This window comes from Trematomus bernacchii, unplaced genomic scaffold, assembly GCF_902827165.1.
Source record: "Trematomus bernacchii unplaced genomic scaffold, fTreBer1.1, whole genome shotgun sequence".
Classification (NCBI taxonomy): Eukaryota; Metazoa; Chordata; class Actinopteri; order Perciformes; family Nototheniidae; genus Trematomus; species Trematomus bernacchii.
Genome location: NW_022988050.1, coordinates 2,026,650 through 2,046,209, shown reverse-complemented (window position 1 = coordinate 2,046,209; position 19,560 = coordinate 2,026,650). Strand labels below are relative to the sequence as shown.

The 19,560-nt window shown below is 38.6% G+C and overlaps 2 protein-coding genes across 2 annotated transcripts in view; both read right to left on the bottom strand.

Annotated features, from left to right (window-relative positions):
* Nucleotides 1-1,203, bottom strand: part of tecpr1a (tectonin beta-propeller repeat containing 1a) — a 20,364-nt gene extending 19,161 nt beyond the window's left edge. The window contains exon 1 of the mRNA XM_034119486.1: nucleotides 1,037-1,203. The gene's annotated coding sequence lies outside the window, so the exon portion shown is untranslated. The remainder of the gene's footprint in view (nucleotides 1-1,036) is intronic.
* Nucleotides 1,204-2,978: 1,775 nt separating this feature from the next.
* baiap2l1a (BAR/IMD domain containing adaptor protein 2 like 1a) overlaps nucleotides 2,979-19,560 on the bottom strand; it is a 29,564-nt gene continuing 12,982 nt past the window's right edge. Inside the window, 12 exon segments of the mRNA XM_034119778.1 lie at nucleotides 2,979-4,805; nucleotides 4,926-4,966; nucleotides 7,675-7,743; nucleotides 7,745-7,820; nucleotides 7,908-7,958; nucleotides 9,864-10,077; nucleotides 10,629-10,743; nucleotides 11,230-11,373; nucleotides 11,460-11,612; nucleotides 16,256-16,390; nucleotides 16,861-16,932; nucleotides 18,203-18,264. Of these exon segments, the coding sequence (XP_033975669.1) occupies nucleotides 4,733-4,805; nucleotides 4,926-4,966; nucleotides 7,675-7,743; nucleotides 7,745-7,820; nucleotides 7,908-7,958; nucleotides 9,864-10,077; nucleotides 10,629-10,743; nucleotides 11,230-11,373; nucleotides 11,460-11,612; nucleotides 16,256-16,390; nucleotides 16,861-16,932; nucleotides 18,203-18,264 (1,205 nt within the window). The 3' untranslated portion in view covers nucleotides 2,979-4,732.

Below are 19,560 nucleotides of genomic sequence, written 5' to 3'. Positions count from 1 at the left end.
TGATAAAAAGCTTGGATTGGTATGCAAGAAAGTGTCCTTTAAACTCAACTCCAATGACATCATCACACATTGATATTTTCTTCCTTTTGAATAGAGCTGACTTCCACTTTAAAAGTCCAAATATGAAGCAATTATTACTGTGTTATGATGTAATCGAATTTGCCCTAAATGTCTCAACAACTGTATAGTGAAACCACATGACATTTGACATGGACCTAGTCAGGCTCATTCTGAACAGGAATCCTTTAAAATGTTCTTATAAAGAGGAGGAAATAATACATGTTTTAAGTCCATAGACTGTCACATCAATGATGGTCATGTGTCGAGGTGGCATTGATCCATGCTCACTGTGTGTGTGTGTGTGTGTGTGTGTGTGTGTGTGTGTGTGTGTGTGTGTGTGTGTGTGTGTGTGTGTGTGTGTGTGTGTGTGTGTGTGTGTGTGTGTGTGTGTGTGTGTGTGTGTGTGTGTGTGTGTGTGTTTGTTTGTTTGTTTACACCACTCAGCTCTGACCCACCATCATGTCACTGACCCAAATCCTGCATCCTGGCTAATGTCTACATAACATTAAAGCCTGCATGGTTAATGTGAAATGACAGATCATTTCGTAAACAATCCAAGGGTTGTTAAAAATCTTGCTGTCTCCATTTCACAACATTGCGTAAGTGGAAGGGATGCTGCTGCTAAAAGGCCAATGTTTATCCACCTAATTTGGATAATAATGACATACATAGACATTTAAAGTAAGGATATAACGATGCTACAGTAAAATAAACTTCAATATGTTTATTAATGCTTTCGTTTCACTGTATAACAAGATAAGGCAGCTGCATATTAGCATGGTGTCAACTACACTAGCTACAAATGAGCCTCACTGTGCTGCAGGTGTAGATGTTACACGTAGTTCAGCTGTAAACAAACACTGTGTTCAGACAATAAAAAGGCTTTCAAGACAACACTCAGCTCGCTTTTCGTGCAGGCTTACAGGCTTAGCATTCTAGAAATAGCAAATTAACAAGAAGTTAAAAACACACCAACCTTAGCTTCCTCTCATTAACAGTCAAACGGAGCCGGTGAAGTGTCCCCGCTGTTCATACGGTGAGTGGTGATGAATAAACAGCTGTTTTTATCATAATGTGTTGTCGGTAGCTTCAGATTTTCACATCATATTTCTCTCCTACGTGAAACCGGAAGAGTCGCTGTCTCTCGATTCCGATTGGCTGTTTGCTGGGCAGGTGTTTGTGGCGTCAACGTCCAGCAGGGGGCGCTGCTGCCTCATAAACTGAATTGACTGATGTGTATATCAAGTAAATACTGCACTTTGACTTGAGTATTAATAATTTAAATAATTAAAAGTACTTTATACTTGTTTTTACTCTAATCCTTTCATCTGGTAACTTTAATTGTACATACAAAGTCACGATCAGACACTAGCAGGTGTTTGCAACAAAAAATCTAGGGGAAACATTTGTTATGATTAAATTATAATAAAATAAAAATAATAAAACTACGGCTGTCAAATGTTAACTAAAGCAGGTCGAAAAGATAGTTTTGGATGTTCCCTTTAAAGTGAAGGAGCAGGGTAATTCTTGTACTGCTGCTTATTTTAGAGAAATAATAAATCACACCGAATACACTTACGTCAAACCAATAACAATGGCCTTGTTATTATCTTCTGGGGAAAATGGCTGGTCAAAAGGTTTATGATTAAAGAATACTGAATTCAACATTTGAAGTAAACAAAGTATTTAGTAAAGTATTGCCGATTAGGTTGATTCCCTGCAGAACAACAGCTGATGAGACAGGATCGATCCATTAAACTCAATGGAAAAATAAACCAATTAGCCTCCTCTCTAAACGGTCTGTGCTTCAGGTCCAAATTAGGATAAAAGAAAAATCTATTTTGGTGTCAAGTGTGAGGGCAGTAAGTGCTCTGTAAGTGTTCTTGTTAAGAATGTGCACTGTTGGATGCAGCTTGTTAAACGTGAAATGTGGAGAAAAGCTCAGATTTAGCAGCCTAACAACAACAACATAAAACAGTCATCTGACTTGCAAATTTCCCCTCTGTGGGACTAATAAAGGTATTCTGACTCTGATGACCCACTCCTTTCCAACTATGACTTGCATTTCTGTTTTGGTTAGTCTTGTTTTTCTTATTTGTTTAGGAGTGTGCAAGTTCTCTTTGGATCCTTACTGTTTGTAATGTAACATCACTCTAAAACAGGTGTGTCAAACTCAATTTAATCGCGGGCCACATCAGCATTATGGCTGCACTCAAAGGGCCGGTTGTAACTTTAAGACTATATAAAAATACATATATAAATATATATATAAAATAATGTATTATATTACATGATTGCCTCTGCATTGGATTATTATTGGATAGGGTAATAACTTCATAATTAACTACGTCTGAAAGCAGAAGTCTGGGGCAAATAATTGCAAGTCTCTTCAGTGAGCACGTCACAAAATGATTTTCCACATTTTGGAGAAAAAGTCAAAATCAAAAAACAGAAGTGACATTTAAAAAAAAAAGTAACATTTAAAAAAAAGAGTCAAATTCTGAGAAAAGGGCACATTCTAAGAAAAAAGGCATATTTAGAAGAAAAAAAGTCAAATTCTGAGAAAAAAAAAAGTCTAATTTGAGATGCATTGTGGGACATGTAGTTTATGGGTAACGTGCTTCTGTAAATCATCATGTAACCTTATAATAAATATAATATTCTTTGCAAGCTCTTGTGGGGCCACAGAAAATTAAGTCACAGGCCGGATTTGGCCCCCGGGCCTTGAGTTTGAAACCCTTGCTCTAAAATAAACCTGTATTTTTCTTCAATGTTCTTTATATTGTTTGTTAAAGTATTTGGCAAATTGGCTTTTTATTTGACTACTTCATATTTCACACAGTAAATATATGTAATTATTGAAATGTCAGTGTCTTTTTGAAGAAGCAACCTTTATCGTATCATAACAGGAGTCACAGTTGAATTTTCTATCTGTTTTATTGAGAAAAAAAGACTACATTTGTCAACACAGTGGCAAGGTATTCTCTGAAGAAAGCATGTGGCAATAACTACGACGGGTTCACTTACACACACGAGTGGGTCAATGAGGATCGATGAACTGTTCAGTTTCTCATTATACATATTATATGGCAGAAAAAGTCCTCACAAAACAGTTAATACAATTTTTTAACGACCCACTTTATTCATACAATCCAAATGTCTACCATAGGTACATTTTGTATTTTGTATAAACTGTGCATTTTACACAGAATCTTAAACAACAGTGAAACCATGAGGAGTGAAAAAATAATCCTTGCATCAAAAGGTCATTTAAAATACATACCAGCATTCAATCTAAAATTATATTAAAGGGGCGCCTTTACAGAACGGACTTCTGTACATGTTTCTTTATTTAAATATCTTATACAAACTTAGTGTATATAAATAGCCTTCTCATTACAAACAGCGACATACTGTTCTGCCTTTACTCAAATGACAATTTTCCCCAACACGTCACTCTCCCTTCATTCTCACAGTCCATCATAAGAAAGACAAAAAATAACTATATTAAAAACATAAAATAACAATGTATATATATATTTCGGTAAGTCAGGTATAGGCAGCCTGGGTGCTAATCCTCTCCTTCAGATCCCTTCATTTGAATCACTGCACTGACTGCAGCACAGGAGCCTGGAAAGACCTCCTGACACTGTGAGCATCTCGTTTGCATCTTAAAGGGACAGTTCACCCCAAAATGAAGATTCAGGTTTTGATCTCCTTGTTAGCATGTCTGTAGAAACTCCATCGGTGTCTAGCCAGAAGACAGAGTATCTCAGCTTTGTATTACAATTCTAACGTCAGTTTACTTGAGCTCGGGACATGAGATTTTCATTGCCATTTCCACGTTGTAGCTTATGTGCATGTGACATTAAAACCGTAGAATTGTTTTATCTTGTATCTTGAAATGAATGCATAAAATGTCTGTCAAGTTTCTGAAGAATTTGAAAGTTAAAAAAGTAAACTGTTTAATATTCGATTTGTAATCTGTTAAAAGTTGTTTGAAGTACTTTGTGAAGAGTCTGAGATTAAAGTGTTGCTAGTTTTCCTAAATTAAAAGTTTAAATACTTAGGATTTTCATTAAATTAAATGCCATTATTGCAACTTTATAGTCTTGCAATAGCCATCCATCCTTCAGTTTTTACCTCTCTACATAGTGTTGTGGGTTTTATCTGTAGTCTGCTGTTCCCTGGCTGGATCCAGATTCCCTTATGCATGAAGCATCCATAGGAAATGATGCATTGCATGTAATCCAGTGCAATTATATCTCATCATCTCAGCTTCATAATTGACTGTTTGCTGTCTTTACTCTGTATCAAAGCTGAAGTCACAGCAGGTACAAACTGCCAATGCATTAAAAGCAATTAACTGCAGAAACTCTGGCTTCATTTTGGGGTGAATTATCACTTTAACTCAAAAAACGACACTACAAAACTGTGCAGACTTCCTGATTCTGCAGTGTTTGTGTTGTTGCTAATGTCAAACGCACACTGGCACAGTCAAACACACGCCAAGAAACAATGGATCCCTTTAATAGAGGTGAGAGAGACTAGCATGCAGGCTGCTGAGACGTCGGGTTGGGGTGATATTCGGTGTGTCGCAGGGCTCCCATGTTGCACGATTCCCCTGAAGGCATGACAGCGGTGAAAATCATTTCTTTCAATTGTGTGTGTGTTAGACGTGTGGTGCAGATCTGTCATTCGTGACTGTTGGTCTCAGCTTCACTGTGGCAAACGGATTCCCTCCCCTGCAAATGAAGAAATAAAAACATCTGAATTAATGCCGGTAGCTTCTAATTCATCATCAACCAAAGTGTAATTGAAGGGGGAAATGTGTGAGTTTTTGTTAGTTGTGTTAGGTCACTCACCCTAGAAAGGGAGCGTTTGCAGTCCCATTGACTAAAGAAACCTGTAGTCAAAAAACACAGAAGAAAACACCCTTAAAGATCCAGTAGAGAAATAACTCACAACATTAAAAGCACACCACCGCAGCAGCCTCCACCCCTCCCTCCAGCTGTGAAGAAAGTCAGTGTTGTCAGACCGGTTTGTTAAGATTTTTCATCAACAGTTTTCCCCCCCGCCTCCCTCATTCCCAATCAGTGCAGTAGAGCTTTGACATACTTAAAATACACGTATTAGTCTGGAATCTGGATCATCTAGAACGGCTACACTGCTTTTTCTCTCACCTGAGGACGATTATAATCTTCCTGCATCCACAGAGCAATGTGACCATCAATTTATAGGTCGTAAATATCTGAGCTATGTTCCCTGAATGCTTCCATAGCACTTATTGTCTCGTAAAATTCAGTACAGACAGTTCTTAAAGAAGCTACGAGCTATTCAGAGGAACTATTGTCAACCTAATAATTTATATTTGAGGATGTGGGTTCCTTTTAGAACAATAACTTTTATTGAAACTATTATTTTATCACTTATTTCACAGCGCATGACAAGGGTGGATGAAGTGAGGGAACTTATTTGAGTAATATTGGAATTAATAAACGCAAATCTTTAGATTTTACTTCTGTTATCATGCTTGCAAAATATGTCAATGCATTCTTTACTAATTGCAGGAACACATGCACTTCCCTGCACTTCCTTTAGAGATCAGACAACAGCCAGAAGTCATGACTTTTATTCCCTGAATTCAGCCTTTCAGGAAGCAACTTCTCAGCATTCCTCATCTAGGAACAAACTATAAGATAACAACATTTCAACTTGGACATCTAAAGTCCAAACATAAATGTAATTCAGAGATAAGAAATACTATCATGAATAAAGCTTAACTTGGAAATATAATGCTTTCAAAACACTTCAAACCTGCACGAAAAATCAATATTTACTTCGGGATAAGCGACATTTTCAAGGCAAACAAACTTAAAAGTGGATTTTGAGCCAGTAACACATTTGAGAAACCTTTAGTTCCTTGCTGCCTTAACATTGACAGCTTTATACATCAATAACATCTACATAATAACGTAGCCTAATATAATCGTCCGACAAATCTTTCCTTGACCTCTTTCAAGTGAGTTTAAGTAAAAGTGATAACGAAAGGCCAAAATGTAAATAAACATTTATTTTCTATTGGACCAGAGGCAATACCTTTGTAGGGTGAAGGAGAAGGGATTTGAATGCTGCCTGTGAGGCTTGACTCAGGGAACAAACGCCCTAAACAGCAATAGTGAAAACCTTCACCTTTGCCTTACAGTCACAAAAACAACCATAAAGAGCACAATCAGCCTTTGACTCTGAAAAAAAATCCTCAAAGGCAGGGAAATGACTTTTTAACAATGACATTAAGGTTTTGCTGAGTTCTAAAATAATCAGCACTATGATTCCTACTGTTGGCACGGCACACCCTCACTGTGTTTTATTTCCTGGTGAAACCCTGAGGCTGCAGATACAAAGGACGCCGAGTACAGGCAGAGCAGCGAGGAAGGTGATGATGAGGGAGAAACGAGTGTGCCCGGGCATGTCTTCTGCCCGCTGGAGAGACACTAGTTCATTCTCAGTCAGCTGACACAGTGGAGGCACAAAATGAAATGGTTTCTCCTCTAATCTCTCCATTTCTGAACAAACCTGGCAAAACAAGGCTGGGAGCTTTTTTCGTATGTCTTATAAAAAACAAAAATGAGAACTCTCCTATCTGTTTTACATGTTTCCTGAATGATAAATACAGTAACTTGATTACATAACATCCGCATTTCAAATATCATTTTCGGGAAGAAGTCGTCTCGGTTAAAATAGCGTGTTTCCTCGAACTGGTATGAGGCACTGAGGTGTGTTTCTGGCTGCGTTCCATCTTTAAGGGCGTGGAGGCCATGACTATGCAGCAAGTAGATTTGATAAGAAGCAAATTAGTTTACCTGTTTTAATGTTCACAAAGCTCTTTTTTTTTTCTCATACTAACCAGAGCCCAGTCTGCTCTGATTAGTTAGCTGACCGGCTCTGTTGTGATTGGTCCACCATTCAGAGATGTCCCGCCCCTTAAACTCATATAATGTGTTGGAGTGCTAGCCCATAGAAGCACGTGTGTTACATGGTCACTGTAGGAGCCGCATTTAAGCTTATTCTGTTTTGATTTATTTGGAACTTTTATTAACGCATTTTTATGTTGCAGCGAGAGGTGCGCCCTGCTCAGGTGAGGGCGGGGCTAAAACTTGAAGTTGGAGGTGCGGTGTGTGACGGGCAGAGCAGCAGGCAGCAGCCCTACCGTCATTGACCGCAACCTTATTCTCAGTCAAACTGATTATTAGGATCTGCTGCTGAAGTTGAAGTGACAAAGTGGTATTGTTTTCTGGAAATAAACGTTCAAGAGAAATCAACCAAAACGTCCAATGGATTTTTTTACTGCGAGTCTGACACTGCTTCCCAGCCCCAAGCTCTCCATGTGGCCAAGAAAAGGAACATTTGAAATATGGAGTTATAAGACAAACTGTTAGGATTTTGGCCACTACAGTCACTATGTTACAAAAGTAAACAAAGGAGTCCAATAATTTCAGACCATTTACATGCACACAAACCTATAACACACAACAGGAAAGGGACAACTCCAAAAAGCATAACAAGGCCCCTTTACTAAGTACTATACCATACACTCTGCCTGCTGGTACTGACCGTGCTTTTGGGGGAGGGTGTGGAGTAGGGGGGGTTGTAGGGGGCGTCGTCGCTGTAGTCTGGGGGGGGGCAGCAGCACCGGCTCCTCCTCATCCTGCTCCTGCAGACTGGACACACTCAGACTGCGCACCGGCGTGCTCAGATTGCTGCAAATCACATAAACAAAAATCAGCTTTCAAACATTCACTATGAAACAAAGGATTGATTCCCAGCGCGCTGTGATGTTTTCTCACCTGTTTGATATCACTGAAGGTCTGCAGTAAGATGAGGGAAACCACCCACGCCTAATAAGGAACACAAACACACCACGATATCAGAACACCTCATAAAACTGTTCTTATATAAACAGCTGAGCAGCATAAAAACTTTATTGTTCCCTGATTATTTGGATAGTTGCTATCTGCCTGGAGTCCATGTGACATAAACGCCCACTCTTTATAGGAGAGGTTTCAGACGTGGGAGAGGTATCGATCGTCTCCTCTGACTCTCGGCAATAAAGCACATACGTTTATTTTCTTAAATGTCAAACTTTTCAGACAATCTTACAGTAAAACCAAGCTGGATATATATATATATATATATGTATAACATGGGAGGAAAAACTGACACTGATTTTTGCCAATATGTGAACAATGGATTTGTTTTCTTTTGGTTAAAATTATTCAACAGATTTTCTACTAAGACCCCACGTCTCCAAGCCACGTCTAGAGGAAAATAGGGCTGATCACACCAGTGCGCTGGATTTGTTGCTAAGAAACAGAATGTAATGTGATTTATTCAAACATGTCCTCATCCTGACAAACTGCCACTGAATGCATTTAAACCACTTTGATTCAAAAAGCCACTTAGCGACACACACACACACACACAACAGGGAGATGAGGAGTGTTTAATTTGTTTTAAAGTGGGAATAATTTGTCGTGAATTGTGAGTCCTAATTGAAATAGTGAGGTTAAAGATGACTACACAGACAATTACAGGCTATTTAATGGATGTGTGCTGCTGTATTTACATATAGAAACATGACTTGTGCATATAAACACTTTCCAAGCTGATGATTTGAGCAAAAATTACACAAAATGTGTTTGTATCTGAGAAGAAGAAGCAGGGAAGAAATTGCTAAACCGTCGAGAGAACATTTTCCCCCTCTCCGTCGTCTGGAGGTGACACAGCTGCCGTTCAAAAGGTGTGATTTCATCCCGATTGCTTTTTTAGTCGACATATTAAATTCAGTCACTCATCATCGCATGCCAGGGTGAAGGAAAATTAGCCATTAAGTGTTCAGCGTTGAAGGAAATATAAAAGACCAGATGTCTCTTGTTTGTATGTGTGCACCTGGACCTTTTGGCATGTGTGTGTGTTGTTGTTGTTAGGCAGGGCGAGAGAGAGAGAGAGAGTGAGCAACAGAGAGAGAAAGAGTGAGTTTATGACTGTCGTGTCGAACATACCTGACATTCTCTGTGTTTCTAAGCATGGTGTATCCGCACAGCTTGATATTAACACACACAAAGCAAGAAACAAGTACGGCTAACCGGAGTTATGTGAAACACGCGTGTGTGAGCACTGCTGCATATTTGTGGGAATGAAAGTGCATTTCCTCTTTTGAGTGTGCCAAAGGTTGAATTTAGATTGGGATGTTCACAATAAAACGTCCTATTGGCGTTCTAACAAGTTATGTAAGAATACAAAATCCCTTTGAACTGAACCAGCTTCTTAAATTAGAAGGATAACACTGTCATAACTATTTATTTGTATTATTGTAAACAAGTCCCATCATTCTTTTTTAAAACATAGGCAATAATTGCTCAAACAGCCACAAGTGAGTAACTAATGCTAGTGACTATTTTCAGTGGCAGACTAATATAACACTTTTGGTGCATTAAGGGTTGTTATTAGTAGTGACAGCTGCAGGGTTGTGTACGGTATGTGGGATCTACACACAAAATAAACTGCAGTGTGTGTGTGTTTATGGTAATAAAGAAATATGTCGGTGATCTCTGGCAAAGAAAAATAAATAAATCAGTCAATACTTGTGAAAAGGATTACTTCAAAGTGGGTTTTGGTCTTTTCATCGTGTTTTTTGGCACTAAAAAGTATTTATAACCACAGCAAGTATTCTTAAACCACACATGCTGAGATTAATATAAAAGAGACTAAAAAACACTTGTATATCCTGGACTAAAACGTACTGCTGTGTCTTCTCCAGCTCTCCGTACAGCCAGCCGTCCTTCTCTTCGTGGATGAGCAGGGAGATGATGTCGCCCTCGTCGAAGCTGAGGAGCGTGTCGTTGTTTCCCGCCGCGTGGGGAAAGATGGTCCTCACTCGAGCTTTCCTGGCCACGTTGAGACCGGACGACTGGGACGTGGACCGGGACAGACTGACATCTCCGAGACTGTTCTGGTCTGCAGGAGAAAAGAGATGTTAAACGTAAAAGCTATATTACTTTAAAGTAATAATACGGAAGACATCATTTAAGTATGTGTCTGTTGAGTCCCTATTTATTGTCATATACTGTACGGGTATCACATTGGTGATATGGTTTATGGCCCTCTGATAAACAGCCTTGCTTTTGCATAATTACAAACTTGGTGTCTGTGGCGACATTCCCGGGAGAAATCAAGAAAAGACTACAGGCTACAGACATTGAAAGTTCAAAAACAAGTGCAAATCCAAGGAAATATAATATGGCCAAAAATAACAGCAGAGATCCACGATATTGTAACTTAAAAGCAGGAGGGTCTGGTGCTGTTTTCAGCCTCTTAAATACAGAGATTTCCTGCTTCTCTGTTTTATTTCATACTAAAAACTGAATATCTTTGGGGTTTGGACTGACGAAACAAAACCTTTGAAGACACCACTTTGGACACACTTGAACAGCAAATGGTCAATCAATGAATGTAGAAAGAAATTAGCAGGTTAATGGACAATGAGAATCCCTGGAAGCCATCCATACCTGCGGTGGGGTCTGAAAGTTGTGTGAGTGAAGGGGATGTGAACATGTCCACGAGGCGACTGGTCTGTGCTTTCAGTTGCGGTGCTGGAGGAGGAACCCCTGAACCCACTTTGTTCTGAGGAGATAAAGAAGAACATGATTAGCAGGTGCAATCTGAGACAAAATATGCGAGGGCAATAAGGAAACTATTATATGTTTTTCCTCTAAATGATCCGGGACATTTCCTTATCAAGACGATTTGAACAGTCATTACTGTAATTTAAACTTTCCTCCTCATATGCTTAACAAACTGTGGACTTTACAAGAGCAACACATGCAGGATTCCCCATGGCTGATAGCCAGGTGATAAGCAGCCACTTATAACAGCCTCGATACAGTATGATACTTATCAGCACCTTTGCAAGATAAAAAACAAGCAACAAGACGAGATAAAGCACCTCACGGCCACTCTTTTCTGCACCATTTGATCCATGTTATTTACTGTTTGGAATGCTTTAATCCACAGCTCATATAAATCCTCGATCAGTATCGAAGTAAGGGATGAAAAGCAACACGTAGTATAATAAGTGTGTCATTGATGCCATTAACAGCTAATTCTTACCCTGTTGTTGCGTTCATTGTGCGGCGATTGTTCTGGAGTGCTGGACAGCTCATCTATCATGTTCGTCACCGTGTCCGGCACCTTGGTGATGTCGCTGCACTTTTCCTGCCAGCTGGGAAGCTTCATAGACAGCGTGTCTTTGGCCTGGAAACACCAGAGAAATAATTAAAATGGTTAAGCAGACCATAAACGGAGGGGCTCTGAGAGATTAGCTCCGTGTCCACGCTTACTTTCTGGTGGAAGTTGCTGATTTGATAAGAGAACATGCAGTGTTTGTCCGCCAGGAAACAGAAGCGTCTCATTTCTTCCAGTAAGGCCTCTCTGCAACCGTCAGCCATGAACTTCTGCATGTCCATCTGGCGCGACGAGATGGTCTCCACATACTGCGGACAGGGTCACAAGACAGAAGGAAATATAAATGTAACAGAGAAATCCACATAACTTCATGATAAAATAAATATATATTCAAATCAAATAAAAGAAAATAATTTAAATAAAAATAACATATAATTAGAATATAAATTGACATAAAAATAAAATGTATAAAAATAGGAATGAGTGAAAACAAAACAAAAAATATCTATTATTTTATTATTATTTTCTCTAATAATAAAATAAAAAGATTAAGTAAAATAATTCAAATAAAACAAATATAAAATACAGCAAAATATTAAAAATAAAATAATAAAATAATAAATATTATGATATTACTGGAATAGAAAAAATAAGAATACATATTTGAAAATCAAATGTATAATTTATTTATTATGTTTTCCCATAATTTCCATTTATTTTACTTTTCTCTTATATTTACCATTTTGTTAATTTACTTTCAGTACATCTTAAACTTGGCAGCACCTCTCTCTCTCTCTCTCTCTCTCTCTCTCTCTGCAGCACAGGGCGTGCCACAGGTGATTCAGCAGGGAGGAATGTGCTGCTTTATGACCGTCGCCAGTGAAACACTCTTTGAGTAAAAGCTATCTCTGCGGCTGCCACTTAATGTGTGTGTGTGCTCCGGTCAGACTCACAAATCAAGGCACTAAACAGCAAGTGTATTTGTGTCTCCGGCTGCTGCTCGTGGATCGATGTTAGCGCAGCGGTAAACCAAATCTGTATTCTGAAAGACACACCTTCCCCACGGAGAAACATTGTGACTGTGACGCAGGACAGATTGGCTACTGGACCACAAAAAGTCTTTAAAAAAATGACTTCTCAACCCACTCCTCCATTGATTGATTTTTTGACACCCACTCCCCTCTCGTCCATTCTCCCATGTTGTCATAGTGACAGTAAAGCAGCCTGTCAACGACCCTCCTCTACCGTCTGGTCTTTTAGACGCTGGATCAAGGCCCTTCCATTTTCTCTCAGTGAGAGGTGGGAGAGCAGAAAGACACAACTGAGCTCAGCACCAGCAGCCGGCGTCACACGATTTTGAGAAAACTGATTTGTATTTTGAAGGTGTCATCTTTCAACAGATATTGCAAAAGCCACTTCTGAAAGAGATGGGGGCTCCAGATGAGATGATTCACTGTGCGATTGTCTTTTAAAACGGTGCCATTGAAGTGAAAAGATAAACAGACGATAGAATCTGATGCTCCTAAACAAACTACCACCTGCAGCTTTTCCTTTAAAGGTTTTGTTTGACAATTGTCTCGAAGTAAACCAGAGCTATTCATTCATAATTTAATGGAAGCAATGAAAACCGTCGTTAAATTATGACAGGAGTATTTACTCAGAATGTGCAGTTCCTTTATTGATTTACAAAGCAAATTGCTGTCAGAGGTGTTAAGTGTGATTGTTAGTTATGGAAAGCATAACTTAAACCCCCTGACATTATGAAATACTCATTTTAAACTGTATACACTTCAACCTTTACACTCAGGGTCACAGCACACAATATTCAAGCAAAGGAGATGTCAAAACTGACAGTAAATTCTTCAAGGCCTTAAGATAGCCACATGCAGTGCAGGATGAGGCCCTAGATGATATACTTATAATTTATAAAGCTGGATACTTCCCATCTACAATTGTCACCATTCGGCTACTTAATGCACCTAAACGTGTCAAAAGGACAGCCAAAGAAGGTGTAGCAATTGTATTTCTCTGGTAAACAAGGCACACGTTTTCACTTACTAGCCAACCACAATACTGTTGGAGCATAGGAGCCGTCAGCTGCTATGTTTATTGGGTTAATGTAGCAGTCTGTAACGATTTGGTACGGAGAATGATAAGGCAAATGCTAGCTAGCTAACTAGTTAACAGGGGTATAGGTCAATCATCATTTCTGGTAAGTGCACAATGGACGATTTTCATCTGAGACAACCCTACCATGTTGAAATTCACAAAAGTATTAGCATAAGAGTCAACAGCCACGCTCGTAGCCCTGTAAGACTATATTTAAAGTGGACCTATTATGCTATATTGGAAACATATATTGTAGGGCCATACCTATACAAAACATGTCTGTGAAGGATTTTGCTTAAAATCCCAAACAGTTCCCCCATTGTAGCCATGCCTCATACTGCTCATACCCCTCTTTTGCAGCCCTGTTAGGGAAACGCGGATTTTGGGTCCTTAGCTTGAAGAAAAGAAAAAGAGGAGGCGGAGCTAATGCCTGATCAGAATTCTACCGGAGATAAAAAATTAAATTCTGCTGTGATAAAACGCCATCCTGTTCCAAACCACATCAAGGATTATTTTTGAAACAGTATGGAGCTCAAATGCTTTTTCTCTTCCGGGTTTATCACAAGGTGAGTTCCTTTTTTAATTTCCTGCTTTTTAAACACATGTGCTCTCTAGGACAGGTTAGCTCTGAGTGTTAGCGAGGCTTGCTAATGTAAACAAAGACGAGATTACGTCCAAAACACATCAGGCATTGTTTCTGATGTGGGTCCGCCGCCAATTTGACGGCAATATTGGCAGCAAATCTGTATCCGCTCGTTGTACCCCCGTTTTTAAAAGATTTGGGTACGGAGGAAAAGAGAAAGGGTTTTATTTTCTGACGCTGCGTGAGTTCCCCGACACACCGGGGACACATATTTATGTATAAAAGACATCAAAAAGTGCATTTCGCATGATAGGTCCCCTTTAAGCAAACGCCAAATTACAAACATGCTCACAATTACATTTTAGGTGTCATTTATCACACCGTCTTAGCTTTGCGTGTCAGGTAGCCAACATTTGCTAATGAGCACTAAACTGCTGTTGTGGTTGTAGGTTTTCGGTTTCAATCATGTCTTCTGTGGGCAGAGAAGTGTATATGCCTAACAGCTAAATGTGCCTTACTAGCGCTATGTTGCAAAACCTTTTATTGCGTAATATACCAACACAGAAAACACACGTCCATTTTGTAGACTTGCTACGACAGCATCTTTGGTTACTAGAAATAAAGCGTTAAGGTAAATATTTTGTGCAAATCAATCCCAATCGCTGCATCCAATACAAACTGGATTTCACTGTGGTTCTTACATGAGAGCATTCAAGCGTATATTTGTACAAATTTGGGTGTGTACGCCTTTGATAAAAACACAATCTTTCGTCTGTATTTGAACGCAATGAGTCGTGGAATAATGGTCTCGATCTGCTGCGTGTAAACACAAAGACTCAGCCAACAGCTAAAGGCGTGGTGGCACCTTTTGATGGTTTTAATCCCTTGTCCTATCTAAAAAAAAAATTCGTAAGGTATTAAGTGTTTGAACACATATCTTAAACGTCACTCATCAGTGATGCCATGCCCTTACGTAACATCAAAGTGCAACTCTGAAACTCCGCACATCCTTCTTTCTCCTTTGCAATGGTATGCTATTATCATGACAACTATCTTGGCCATATCTCCCCACCCTGTCACATAAATTGTACATATGTCATATTAGTTTCGCTGTCATCAGAGCATAAGCATGCAACTGCACCGTGCTTGGAAAGCCATGCAATGCAGAAGTATCAGACAGGCTTTGTTTTGAACAGTCGTGGAAGAAGTATTGGAGCATTTACTCAAGTGTATAAACACTCTGTTACAAGTGAAAGTCCTGCATTTCAAATGTTAAAAAGATAACTATAAAAGTAAGGCCATCAAAATATACTTAAAGGGGACCTATCATGCAAAATGCACTTTTGTACGTCTTTTAAACATGAATATGTGTCCCCGGTGTTCCAGGGATCTCACCAAGTGTCAGAAAACACAACCCTCTCTCTTTTCCTCCATACCCAAATCTCTAAAAAAGGGGCTGCAACGGATCTGATCAAAACTGATCCAGATTTGAACACTGTCCTGACGTCAGGACGGTGGCGCTACGGCTATTGGGCCAACTCCACCAATCAGGAGGAGACAGCCACGGCCATTGCCGTTCGAAAGTGCTGGAGACGCTGTAGTACATATGCCAGGCCTGTAGGTGGTGCTGTTCTCACAGAATCAGCCCTTGCTAAAACAGAGCTAAAAAATGTCAAATTGAGCAAAAGGAGGCATGGCTAAAATGCATGATCTGTTTGGTATTTTGAAAAAAAAAAAGTATAAATATGCCTTATATAGGTATGGTCCTACACTATATTATTCAAATATAGCATGATAGGTCCATTTTAAATTACCAAAAGTAAAAGTACTTGTTATGTAGAAAAGCCAATCCAGCATTATATGTAATATTGCATTATTGGAATAGAATATATAATTTGATATATTAATGCAATGTTAATAATGGAGGTGGTAAAGGTCTTTTATAATAATAGAAACTAATTTATTATTTGATGATAATGTGATCATTTGTAATAATAATGTGATAAAGTAACTAGTAACTGATATTATCATACAGATGTAGTGGAGTAAATGGTAAAATATTTAGGTATAGTGCAGGTATAACCTAGAACTACTCAAGTTAAGTACAAGTAGCTTAAGATTGTACATAGGTAACACCACTGCAAATAAGCTATTACTATGACTGTTAAATTAAGATAGTGGAATAGAAGTATATGTAGCATGAAATGGAAATAGTGAAAGTAAATGTACTTTGGTTTGGGTTCGGTTAATCAGACTCACCTCATTAGTTTTGATCTCATACTTGGAGGATTGCTTGCCCTGGCTTTTCCTCCGGAGCTTCTTCAGTTCTGTCTGCGAGCGCTCCAGAGAGTCCTGCTTCACCTTGTGCTCCGACTGATAGCGCTTGAAGGTGGCCTGCAGTAGGGGTTCGACACGAGAGGAATTTATGAGCAGATTATACAAAATCTGTTATTATACAAATATCTAATTCTAGAGGGTCTTAGCTCTGCAATCCTGAAATATGTATGACTTGGTTTGTTCATGCAATTATTTTGTATATGTTGTACTTTTAATGCTCAATAAAATATATTTAAAAACAGATCTTTTAGTAAATAATTTTTTTTTTTTTTAAATAATATTAATTAAAATTAAAAAAATAATAATAATGCAAGAAGAAAGAAATAGTAATAATTATATAAAAGCCTAAATAATTATTCAAAGTGGAAAATAAATGTAATTAATATACATAATCGTAGTCATAAACAGGGGAATTACTAGGAAAGTGAAAACACTAACATGTTAAGATTAAGTCTGATGACATGACGTGAGTTATGTTTGTATTATAACTAAGTGAGGGTAAGTGAGGGATCTATGAGGCCACTTACATTCATGTACTTCACATCCATCTCTGTCTTCTTCTCCAGCTCGATAATAATCTCCCTGTGGAACCTCTTGAACTGCAGAGAGAAGAAAACACACACCTTACATTCATTGCGACACACATCATGTTATAACTGTCCTCAACACAATGTACAGTTCAGGCACATTGCTGAAATATCACGATAAGCTGAGCACATGATGATAGATTTCTGAGTGGATGAGATTTCACCCATGAACAATGTCTTATCAGCTTTTGGTGGTTAAAGATGTACAACTTTCCCGTTTAAGTACAGGCAGGTTTTCATGCAAACAGATTGTTTTTAGAGGATTGTGCTTTTTTTCCGAAACCCTTTCTTGCGTCAGACTGAGTTTCGTGTTCCAGTCGGTGACACTTGACTTACATTTAGTTCTTGTCACCAGCTGATATCTGAAGCGTTTCAGCCCGAGGCAGCAGGGTCAGGAATGATTCTGTGGTTTTTCCATTCTTGTCAAACTTATTTTTGTAAAGTAAGTTTGTGAATGTAAAGAATGAGCTCCAAAGGTCACAGAGGTTCTAAGTCAAGAACGAACAGCGTAGCAAATTGCGAATGTCGGTCTATTACGTGAAGTTAAGATGAGCGATGATGGCCTGAGGGTACTTGTGGGAATGACAAGTTGACTTGTTTTTCAACTATTTTTGATGACATAAATGCAACACAGGAATGATTACGACTCTCTTCGCCTTTATTCTTCTCATTCTGCAGCAGACAGAATGTAAAGGGAGCTGCTTAAATAGCTTTAAATAGCTTTACAGAGAGAACAAAAGGTGTCATACAAAATTAAAAGTGTTTTTCATTTTGTCAACACATACCATGAAAAAGACTGAAGCCTATTTGACTGTATGGCTCAACACCAAGACCATTTATTTCCACTGAATATGTACATTTAAAACAACTCACAAATAAATACTTTCATGGAAAATAAATGCCTGAAAACAACTGGGAACTGTAGTTTTTACCAAACGCTATTCAAAGATGAGTAAATTGTGCATTTCTTGTGAACAATTTTCAGTAACAAACTTGATGTGCAAGTGAGTATTTATGGCAGCGGGATTATTTATGTTGGATAAAATTCAAATAAACCGAACCCATGTTTATTGTAAAGAAGGAAGCATGTCCTCCCAGTTCAATAGTGTGTCTTATTCAGGTGTTGTTAATATTTAATGGAACAAATAAGACAGGCTTTGGCTACACAGGAAATACTTACAGTATGTTCAGGATAAATTGATAGTTGGTTTTGCTCTTTTTATTGGATTTGTTGACAGTAAAGGAAGTATAGGGTATCGCTAAACATTTCAAGGCTACTCACGCTCTCGTCCAGGTCACTGAAGACCTTCCTGTGGGCATCGGAGATCTCCATCAGTACCACACCTAGAAAGACATCAGGGATAACTTTTAGTATTTCAAAGATCAGTATAAAGACCAGGGTTACAAGCTGTTTTGGGGAAATACATAATTTGATTTCTTGTGGTTAGGGTTAGCACAAAAACAAAGCTAGGCTAGCTGTTTCCTCAAGTTTCCAGTCTGTGTGCTAAGGTAAGCTAACTTGCTGCTTGGTATCTTTCAATTTTTAAATCTAACTCTTGGCAAGGAAGTACATTAACTTGCTTTTTCTAAATGTCAAACAATTCCTTTAAGGGAGGTGGAGAACATTTGGAAAATATAAAACAATAATACAATTGGTAAAAAAGGGCAATAAGCACTAAACACACTTGAGATTTCCTGTATAAACTTATTTGTACAAGTCTTTCATCTTTACAGCCCCTATTTTACAGATGACTTGTCTCCCTTCAATATTTGAACAGCTGTCAATAAGTAATCTGCATGAAACGTTCTGGTATTGTGCGGTCAGATACAGAACAGTCTCCATTCACACACACTGGCTACGGCATAGATAGAGCAGCATATGACACGAGACAATGGGAGTGAGTCAATACTGTAAACACCAGTGGACAATTGTAGCTAAGCAGTTTATAGTGCTACCTACATCACAATGGGGTGAAATCTAGACTCAAGGTTTACTATAGGACATGCTGTTCTGGTTACCCCTGTAAAATACAGTATGGGACATCATATACTGCGTCACAGTGAGGGGAAAAGGGCAACAACCTGAAAGAGTTTCAACATCTTGTGAAGAAAGTAAAGAAAACACATGTGTCAGGTTGTCAGCACACTTTAAAGAGGCCCTATAATTCAAATTTGCAGGTTCATATTAGTATGTAGTGTCTCTACTGGGACATGTCTCCATGCTTTAATGTTCAAAAAGCTCTTTATTTTTCTCCTACTGCCTGGGCTGCAGCACCTCTTTTCACCCTCTGTCTGAAACCAGAGCCCAGTTTAATCTTTGCCGACCATTTACATGGATAACAACCAATATAAAACACACTACAGGAAAGGGAAAACCCAAAAAGCATAATAGAGCCTCTTCAACAAAACAGACAATACGATATTGATTTTCTTGTCAGATCAAGTGTGACATGTTTTGCTCCATATGCAACACCAAAATGGACTGACATTAAACACATGAAGAAGAAAAAAGACAGTTAACAAAGCATTAAAACACTCAAAACTGTGAGTTCAAGTACTTTTAAATCTCCATTTGATCTGGGAATAAACTCAGTATTTAATTCAAGGTTTGGCCGGCCTAACCTTATATAAATTGTGTAA